The sequence below is a fragment of the Alligator sinensis genome, unplaced genomic scaffold (assembly GCF_000455745.1).
Source record: "Alligator sinensis unplaced genomic scaffold, ASM45574v1 scaffold1580_1, whole genome shotgun sequence".
NCBI lineage: Eukaryota > Metazoa > Chordata > Crocodylia > Alligatoridae > Alligator > Alligator sinensis.
In genome coordinates, this window is record NW_005843156.1 from 83,261 (window position 1) to 94,054 (window position 10,794).

Below are 10,794 nucleotides of genomic sequence, written 5' to 3' on the forward strand. Positions count from 1 at the left end.
ATAGCGAGACCTTCTGGGCAAAAATAACAGTTCCCCATTTAAACAGGGCCTAATCTTCAGATGTGGTCAGCAGGCACATCTAAAGATTGTGATTCACTGGCCCACAAGCCTCTTTTTTCTGTATCAGGTCTTCTTCTAAATATAGTCAATATATAATGGGTAGAAAAAGAAACAAGGAGCCAGGGCCCCTAGGTTCTATTCCCAGTTCTGTCAGTATTGCTGCATAGCTTTGATTAAGCCATTTAGGACTAACTCCAATTTTAACTTTACCTGCCTAAGCAGCAATTACACAGCTGTTTTTGGCACTTGCACAGGGCTTCAATTCTATCTGCCTTTGAGGAGCTGCACTTGGTTTGTGCTTCCCTTTGGAGTATGCTCAGAAGGCTCCGTTATGGTCTTGTATGTTCCAGGGTAGAACAAAAGTGCCCAATGACAAGCACAGTGCTATGGAAGTCTTGAAACTTTGGTCAGAAAAAACATGACTTGAACCATCATCTTCTGCTTTTAGCAAAATGTTGTAACCACCAGGACATGGGCTGAACAAGGCTTAGAGGTCTCTCCAATCTCTCTCTTGAAACTAGTCCCCTGGGCAGCCAGGAGAGAATGGTATGTGTGGACAAGACGATGACGACAAGCCAAAGGAAAGGTAGCAGGGTGAGATGGATGCTGCCTTCAAATGGAGGAGCCCCTAGACACCTGGATGGCTTTTTTGCATTTGTATTTAATAATCACCAGATAAAATAGGCAAATCTCAGTGGGCTAGTTTCTGCCCCATTGTAGACTGGGACCAGGGCAAAACCCTTTCTGCAAGTTGTCCTGTACTTTTACTTCTTAAAGGTACGTGTGCACCATAGTAATTCTATTCTGCCACAGGTAAAAACAGAATCCAAACACCACATTAGTGCCAAAAAATCCATTTGGACAACTACTTAATGGCCCCTGGGGCAAGTAAAGGAGAAATAGGATTTCACCCTTAGCCCCCTCTGTGGTTTAGTTTCCCCCACTATAAAGTGAGGTACTTACCAATGAGCAGAGTAGCGATGAGGCAGAATTAAAAAATGGCTATAAAATGCTTTTAGGTCTTCAAACGATATCATGTTGTGCAAGTTCAAAGTGTTATTCATAAAAGAAATGGGGACAAGATACAAAGTCCTTCGAAGTTCCAGTGTGGCTGGATCTTGGGATTCTGACTCAGGTTATTATCCCTTCAGCCAGAGTCAGCACCTACCCCCAGCTAGGCTGCTGTACCTGTACTGACTTCAGTGGAGTTCATCTGAACCAAAGGTGTTGTAACAGAAATCAGAATCTGTCCCACTGGACTCTGTATCTGCCGTTAGAGAAATATCTGGTCTACTGTCAGAAAACACAACACCAACTGATTCTACACACGAGTGATAAGTCACCAGCATCATTAACTGCTCCCCCCGACCAATACTAAACCTCTAGGAAAATGCTTCTGCTCTCAGGAAATGTGAGCTCTGCCTTGATATAGCCAAGAGGCATATTGTGGATGCCCTTTCTGAAGGTCTTCAAATATGTCTCATTGCCAATGCATGACAGATGTTCTGAGTGATGCCTCCTGTCGTTAACTTCCCTTTCTCCCGTGCTCTCAAACCCAAAGTGAGGCAGGAGGCTCCTCTTGGACTCTCAAATCAATACTGAGGAGTTAGAGCCCCTCAAGGAAAAGAAAAATATCCCCTTAACTTGCTGCATCAAGGCCTAATCACCAGCCAGTCTCTGGGGGCAGCCAAGCCTTAAGCCGATCTAGGAGAGCTCCAATATTCTGCACATATGTTAAGGCAATTCCAGCCCCAGGGAGATGAGGTTTCAGCTCTGGGCTTTAATGCCAACTAAATGTAACATTGCTTACTATGGTTGGCGAGGAGCTATGCCAGGTACTGCTAAAAGATACCCCCAAAGACCTCACATGGCTGTCTGAGGAGGGGAAGAGAATTTCTGGTACAGACGCCGAGACTCTGATGGAGAATGTCACCTGGAGTGACAAAATATTTATACACTGCAATGTGCAGTGACCGTCTTAGAAGAGGGGGAAACCAGTGTGCTGCTCTCCACCCATGTTACTGGAGCTAAGGACTGATCACTACAGCAAGAGAGACAGGAGACTCCTGCAATATCAAAGTTGCCATCACAAAAACCTGGGCTCCATGCAGGTTTCAACTCCCAGCCCTGGGACTTCTGCAAGGCACTCGCACCCAAAAATATTAGCATCCCTTAAACAATCATCCTTTCCCTTCTCCCATACTTTCAGTTCCATGCAAAATGTCCACATCATTACATGGGCAGCAATGGCATGAATAAATAACATGTTTGGTTCAGTTGCACAACATATTCATCTATGTGACTGTGTTACCATGAAATGTGGGATAGTTCTCAGAAGGTACATGTGTCTACTCTTATTTTACAGTATGGAGCAGTGACCTCAACATTTGCTGGTCCACTGCTGAGTAACATGCTAGAGGCAATACCATGCTTTCCTTTCCCTGGCACCTTGAAAAAAAAACATGTTTTGTGGAAAACTAAATTTCCTATGCCCAGGAGCAATGTAGGAGGGACTTGAAGGCCTAGCTATGGGAACCACTGATGTGGTACATTTGTTTCCATTTATTGTGGTGCACCTGAGACAGTATTGTTTATTCGCAGTGAACTTCAGATTTATGAAAGAAGCAGTTTGAGCTGATAAAAATGCAAATATTCTAGGGAGCTACAAACTGACTTTACCTGCTCCTTCAGGATTCCCTTTGTGTGGGGGTGTAGCAGAGAGTTGTGGTTAACTTATCAACCACCAACCACTTTGTGGCTCACGGCATGGGGACTAGCAGAGCGAGGTGACAACTCTTCCACCCTGGCAGTTCCTGATTGCTGGAAAAGCTCCTTATGGCTGTGCCTGTAACTTAGATTAGACCTAAGGGTGTTCTAAGCTACACTGAGAGATGAGACTGACAGCAGGATGGATCAGAACAGGGGAAGCGATGTCTGTTGAAAGCAGCTTTGGGTCCCTCTTTCTTCAGCTCTGCTAAATGCAGATATGGCAAAGTTCAGGACCTAGCCCTTTTTTTATCTGAATTCTGTTAAGTGCTGAGTACAGGATATTTTAAAGCTAACAGGCCAGATCCCCAACTCAAGGTGATGAGCATGGTTCTACTAGCTCCTGGGGGTCTAGTTCCCTCAGCCCTGTGCTGACTTTCTCTGGGCTCAGTGGGAGGGCATGCAGATCACCCACCTAACATGATTAAGCAGCGTGAGCCACTGGTGCCTACCTTGGTGACAGAAATCCTGGTCAGACACAGCCCCTGTCGTAGACTTTCACTGTTCGTCGGTGACCCTGAAGCCAGACCATGTGCCTTCGCTTGGAAATGCCCAAAAGAGCTGCAATGGGGAAGGAGAACTCAGTTATTGAAGACAGCTGTCAGTTCAGCTCACACTTACCCTTCTCTATAACTTCAGGGTGTCACAGGCCCTCTTCTGAAGCATGTAAATTCAGATTCTGTTCTCCCCATGCTCCTCTTGCCCACAGCAGGAAACCTGCCTTCCCCCTAGCTCTTGCTCTCTTTCCTGAGACCCTCTTCTTTCTTTGGATACCTCTAGTCCCTCAATGAACACCAAAAGTGGCCAAAAGTCTTCCCCACCTTCATACTTCCACTGGTTACACCCTTCATCCCTACTTCCTATCCCCAGGGCTGTCCAAGTAGTGGCTCATGGGCCAGATCTACCCTCAAGGAGTTACTGTATGGCCTGCAGGCTTCCATTCAAATACTGCCATCCCCACTCCTCCCCCCAACCCCTCCCCATTTCTCCTGCTGCTGGGGTGGCCAGGGTTTCTGGGGCACAGCAGTGATGACTAAAAAGTAATATTTAAAGGTTTGCTTTTGAAAATTGGCCTGTAGGTAGAGTAGATATTGTACTAGAACAATGGTCCAGGACAACAGCAAGGGTTAATTGCTTGTTTGTGACATTTCCTTCAAGGCCCACTGTCTCTAAAACTAACAGGCACCATGTCTGAGGCCAAGAAACAAGTGGGCATACACAGGCTAAGAAATTGGAGACATGTACCACACTTCCATAACACAAAATAAGGTGGCATTAGATCATAGTGCTCAGCTGCAGAACCCTTGAAATTTCCAGTTTTGGTAAACCAACTAAATGAGGAGACCAATAAATAATCAAATTAAGATGTGTGCACGTAATTGGTTTGTTAAAACAAAAAAAAAATATGTTAGCAGGACAAAATGTAAAAAGTGTGACAACCACCACCAAAAAAAAAACAATCAACAGTACCTAAAGATAAAGAGTTATCAGAGAATGAGAAAGAATGCAGAAGAAGAAATTTCAGCGCAGCAAAGGGTCCCCAAAAGGGAAACCCTAGGCTACCATGAACAGAGCACACACCACCAGTCCATCTCACCCATCTCTCAGGGTGGAAGGAGGGGAAGCGCAGGCCTCGGCCCTCGACCTCCAGGCTGCTGACATCTAAGATTAAAAAAAAAACCTCAGGGTAAAGCTCACGTTCTGGCCAGATGTAACTTCCCTCTGTAACAGCCTTAAGACTAGTAAATATAAAATTGTTTGCCTTGCCTACATTATTCTCATCTGCTATCATGGTGTATCAATAACATTTACCTATTATCTACTAAAAAAGTCATGATCGGTCTGAAAGTTTGGGTCCACCCAAAACAAAGTATCTGGGTCATAAATCCAGTGCCAGCAGGCAACACGGTAGGAGGGGGCTTGTCACATGTTAAACAGGCAAGTGGGAGGGAAGTGTTGATGCTACCACCTGCACCGTGTGCTCGGAGCAGGGAGGCGGGTGGGGAGGCTTATGTGGCATGCAACCCCTGGCTGTTCCAAACTTGGACAATCCTGTGCTACCCCATGCCTTCCTAATACACACCCCTACTGGTGGCCCAAGGAAGTGGTTGGGACTCAGCAAGGCAGAAGTAATAATAAGATCAAACCAGTGATTAAACGAGAGGTGGGATGGTCAAAATTCACAGTAATGAAGAATCAGCCTCTCTATCCAACTGTGCTTCTATCCCACCCTCTCCTAGAATCCACCATGGGAACCTGCTACAGAATGTCATGGAAAGGGGACTACTCTCTCTAGGTTTTTTGAACCATCCCATGTTATGGAATAAAAAAACCCTATCCTTGCTATCAAATTTTATAAGATGATTCAAATATCTCCTAGGCAGGACTTTGTTCTCCAAAAAATCGTGTGGGTTTCTAAAAGGATTCATAGAGAACATTATTAAATGCTATGGGGCCAACAGGAAAGCTAAATACACCAAAACATTCTTGTTCTACATAGCATAATACCACCTGAAATTCATACTTTAAGGACCAGTTGAACATCTGAGCCTTATCCTGCATTTCAAAGGCAGAAGAGTGTGTTTGGATGAAGCCTGCAGGTCTAAGAAATAATCTGAAGTATTTTCTTACAGTGGGACACAGAGGGACTCAGAACAGGCTCTAGGTTGAAAGAGAGCATGGCACACTCCAAGTATCCCAAAGCTATGACCTGGGAGCACAGGGGGGCACTTGTACATGTGACCCAAAGCTTTATTCTATGCCCCCTAAATTCAAATGGTGGGACATAAAATAAAACTCTGGGGACTAAATCATTCCAATTTTTCCATCGCTTTATGGCCAGGGGTCCAATCCTTATTTTTTTGTTCTTTTGGCAGAGCTGGAGCCTGCCTGCAGCCAGGGGGCAAGCTGCCAGTGGACCGAGCAGTCCCTGAGCTATGGGAGGCTCTGGTCCTTTCCTCCTCACCAGTGGTACCCCCCAGGGCTGCCCAGGCAGGTTACAGGTGGGCCGGGTGCTGCCCCAGTTCAGAGGCACCTGATCCAACTTCCCCATGAGTCCATCTGGACTTCCAGTGCCTTGTACACCATCTCCACCACCTTCTCCTACTGCCAGGGCACCCAGCCACCCTCCTGCTGCCTCCCCGTGCTGCCCTTAGGGCAAGCCAGCTCTTTCCCAAGCAGCCCCAGGCATCCAGCCAGCCACAGCAAACTGCTAAAAGCACAAGCGGCGAGAGGCCCGATCCTTTTCTTCTGCAGAGCCTGCCCACCTCTCCCATGGCTGGGAGGGTGAGCCAACAGCTTCACTGTTGCAATTTGCAACATTGCAAACTAAACTACAGGTCAGTTGCATCTTACGCGGGGGTTATGTTCTAAAGGCAGAGTGTAAGGAGAAAATCGCGTAGAGTGAAATCACATATTACCATGCCAGCAGTGACTGCCTCTGCCTCCAAAACCTCCTGCCGCTGCCGCAGAGCCGTGCTTAGAGCTGTGCAGCCAGCGGCAGCGGCACAGCGCAGGGTGGTGGCGGGGATGGCTGCGTGCCGCCCAGCCACCACCACACTGCTGCTGATGCCTGGCAGCCAGCCACACAGCTCCAGGCACGCGTGCAAACTCAAGCCCTCCCCACCCCCCGCGTATAGTTGAATTCGCGCAAGTTAAATGCGCGTATGATGCGCAACTGACCTGTACATCCAGATGTAGTTCAGTTTGCAATAATGCAAGGTCATTTAAGACCCCCCAAAAGTCCTGCACATGTACACTCTAACGTCATTAAGCCATACAAAGTGACATTTTCATCATGTATATATGTTAATGGCATCATGTGTACAAATGTCCAGGGACTGTGGAGGCAGATGGAGCAGCAGCTCTCTGCTCAGAAGCCCATGTACTGCCCCAGCCATCCTGAACTTTCTCGTCTGCTTTTTTTTTTTTTTTTTAGTGTCATGAAAATGTTATTTTTCTACTTAGGACTGAAGCTACCAAAGATCAGGTGCTCCATTAACCAGCATCTAACAATGACGTTCCATTTCCCCACATCCTTAATGGACAGATCTGGGTCTGCTCCAAGTATAAACCCAAAGGCAGATTGCATCTTGGCTGTTCCAGTGAACAGAGCTGAGTTGTAAGATGATCCAATATGCTGCTGAGGCAAGAAGTCAAGGAAGGGCAATGTAGAATAACATTCTACTAAAAGCTCAAAGGCAGGAAGACTGGACTGATCTGCTACACAGACACAGTTAAAGGGTCAGCAGCATAACAGTGCTATGAGCATTTATAGGATGACACCCAGGGCTTATCCTAGTCAGTTGGCAAGGCACTGTCAGGTGCCCTTAGCTGAATACAAACCATGTCTATGACTGCAATATATCTGCCTAAATGTTACAATGAGTCTTGGGCCCCTGTACAACCTTGCCACCCTGTTAAGAATGCAACTGGGACAAGCAAGTTCCCAGGGATCAAGGTTGCATTCCCCTAGGCCTATGTAATGTACGGACTTATGCACTAACATGTGCTCTGGATCTATTACTTCTCAGGACTGTTCATCCTTCACAGGTTTCTAGCTAGCAAAGAGCAGGGAAAAGTTAATGAATAAATATGTTTACTAACCAACAGACATCTGATCCTTGACAATGTCTCTGACCATCTCCATCATGCAGACACTATATGATCCGCATATGACCCCAAGTCCCACTTGTTTTGCCAGAGGCATTGGGCAATTTAATTCAATCTCTGGTCAGAAATATGGATGAGCTACTGCAGGGCATTGGCGATGCGTAGCGGGGGTAGGGTGGGGCACAGCCAACCCCCCCCACCCCCCCAACAGGCAGCACCTGCAGGAGCTTGCCAGCTCTGGCCCCGCTGCCACCACCGCCGGTGCACTCACCAGCTACGCCCCCATCGCCGACACCAACTGCGGGAGCTCACCAGCTCCAGCCCCGCCACTGACGCTGCCTACAGTGCCTGCAGGTGCCCCCCCTCCCCAGACTCGGGAGGCACCAGCTGCCCATGCTGCAGGACGTAGGGTTGGAGCAATATTGCAGGCAGTTGGACATGCAAGATGGATGGATGCACCAATAAGATAGAGTGGTGGATGTAATGAATGGGTACCTGTGCAAGAGATGGAAAGGAAGAAGAAAAAAAGGAAAGTTTACTGTGGATGCTACAGTGAGATAAATACTGTGAACAAAGCCTATGACTAGATAGGTACCATGATCTTCAGAGGAACAGAAGATCCAGAAGAGGTGCCACAGACAGAAGCTGCAAGGGGCTACCCATGTGAAGACAGTACAATGGGTGTATATGCAGGTAGTCTGGCTGATGGAGACAAAAAGCAGAGAAAGGCCAGCCCAAGGTACAGGTCCTTCCTAGCCTTGTTTTCAGTCAGGGCAGCTTTAACTCTGAAACAAAGATAATGGCAAACAAATTGCTTTCCATCTTGAGTTAATGAAGGCCAGCAGGCCCCTGTCAATCTCTTTTATTGGCAGATCAGATATCCACAGATGGTTCAAGACTGTCTGTAACACATTTATGATATGTCAGTGGATGGATAATCCCTCATCCCTTTAGGCTAGTCAGGTGCCTTTTAGATTTATTCAGCTTATTTTTCAGGCATATCTTATTTTACACACTGTATTCCTTTTGCTTCTCTCTCTTCACCCAACAACTGTTTCTATTTTGAAGGGAACTGAACTAAATAGTTAGGATTTGTGTCCTTTCCACCAGGTGCTGGATCTGCAGAGAAAAACAGGCACTGTCAATACACTTTCCATCTTGAGTTAATGAAGGCCAGAAGGCCCCTGCCTGTTAGTGTAGGGAGCATCATATATTAGTAAGTCAAGAGGACCTAACATGTTCCTGTAACTTTCCCAGGTTCCTGAGCACTCCCTCTCACTCCCCTAGGGAAACACAGGATTATGGAGACAGCCTGACTCACCCTCACTGGAAGGAAGAACTTTGTATCATTAAACAGGGATTCATCCTAGACATTCTCATTAGCAATGGACTAATGAGGAACTCCAATCCAGCCCCAAACCGGTGACAGCCACAAAGTTTGAATATCTGGGGAATATCAATGGAGGCAAATGGTCCTGGAAGGAGCTGAAGGTGTTTGCCTAGATACTCAAGAAGCAATATAAAAGACCCCAAAGAGGACAGATCAGTTAAACAGAGAAACTACCCTCATTTGAAAGTGTAAAGAGAAGGTCCTAGCCTCTCCTAGCTGCTACAACTCCCATCCTGCTAGGTTTTGTAAGAACAGAGGTATCTTGTATCCCATTGTAATGTCCTATTTCCAACAGAAGTATTATTTCCAAATGCCTCATTTCGCCACTGCAGTTTCATTTGGATAAAGGACCATCTTCATTTTTCTTTTAAAGGTATTTACCTAATCTGCTCATATTTATTCTTTCTGTGCATCTCTGACTATCCATCCACTTTTCTTTCCTCTGCCTCCCTGCTTCCTTTTCCTTAAATTAGTCAAGGAACTTACACCTCATTGATAAAAACACTTGCATGTGTTATCATTCTTCTCCAGAAGTTTTGGCCTCTGACCAACCTCTCTAGCAAAGTATGCATTGCTCTGTTTATAGAGACGCACACCCGATTTTAAACCAGGATGTCCCTTCCAGTTGTATGTCTTTTCTTGAAAAAACCAGCCTGATTGAAATGTAGAGCGTTGCAAAATAAGAGAGAAGAACAAGGACAGGCTGGAAGCTGTAGGACTCATTGGCAGGAATTGAAAAAGGGGACAAACTGGAGCTGCAGACAGACCAGTGACTGGAGAGAGGCGCTGCGAATGTCAGGAGCCAGGATGCGTTGGAGAAAAGAGCAGAGGGAGAGGGTACGAGGGTCTGTAACAATTAGACCCACTGCCAGGGAACCTGGAATGAAACTTAGGAGACCCAAGTCTCAACATTCCTCTGCTGTCAGTAAGTAGTTGTGATTTCATGTGGGTGGGGAGAGACTGGAAAAAGAATGTAATGTAATCTCCATGCTTGGTTTATGTAAACAGTAAGATTACATGAGGTAAATGAAGATATAGCAATGGATAAAGAAATGGCAAGGAGTAGAAAGATGCAGAGGAAAATAGTAATACTGATGGGAAGAGCAGTCAGGTAGACAATGCAATGAAAACCTTGCACTGATGTGGTTAGGGACGGGAGTGGTCCGTGATAAACACTGAAGCCTCAGCAACACGGTATAAACAGATATAACAATGGTAGCTATAGCAAAGCATACTATACAAGCTGTTATAATCAACTGTTACCTCTGCATGATTCTGTAGTGACACAAGTGCAGCACAGCTGCTCTCATTTTAACCCTACTTCATCCCGAGTCAAAAATGACAGAGATTTAGCTCAATTGCAAGCTCGGTTACAATGCTGCAACCTCCCAAACAGCAGCTCTCCCTCCCCACTTAAAGCAGCTAAAATGCACCTTGGTTCGTACCCAAATGCCTTGAAGTAATAGTTCAGAAGATAAAAGCTAGTTCAGAAACATAGGGAACACCGATATTCAAGGGGACATGTTGGCCAGAAATACAGGCAGGGGGGAAATGCAAAAGCAGTGTGGTAGCACTGTAGGTTAGTGATGTGATGGACCAAAGAAATATGGAATAGGATGAATAACACAATCTGTTTGGGTCAAAATAACTACAGCGAAGGATGATTCTAATGGGTGTCTGCTCTAGAGCACCACGGTTCAGATTTAAGTAAAACCGAGACCTCTGTAATGCTATCAGAGATCACTGAGTCTAACACAGAGATTGATGAATGAGTCCTAATAATGGAAAGGCCCTGATATTTCTCAATATGATAGAAGACAGATTTCTCCACCAAACAGCTACTGAACCAAAAAGCACTAGCTATGTCAGAATTTATTTTGGTTAGATTCATAGATTCATAGACGTTAGGGTCGGAAGGGACCTCAATAGATCATCGAGTCCGACCCCCTGCATAGGCAGGAAAGAGT

General features: G+C 46.0%; 1 protein-coding gene across 1 annotated transcript in view; it reads right to left on the reverse strand.

Annotated features, from left to right (window-relative positions):
* Positions 1-10,794, reverse strand: part of LOC106723108 (glutamate 5-kinase-like) — a gene marked incomplete at its 5' end in the record, with an annotated part of 35,288 nt that overhangs the window by 7,230 nt on the left and 17,264 nt on the right. The window contains one exon of the mRNA XM_025194075.1: positions 3,279-3,387. Within this exon, the coding sequence (XP_025049860.1) occupies positions 3,279-3,387 (109 nt within the window). The remainder of the gene's footprint in view (positions 1-3,278; positions 3,388-10,794) is intronic.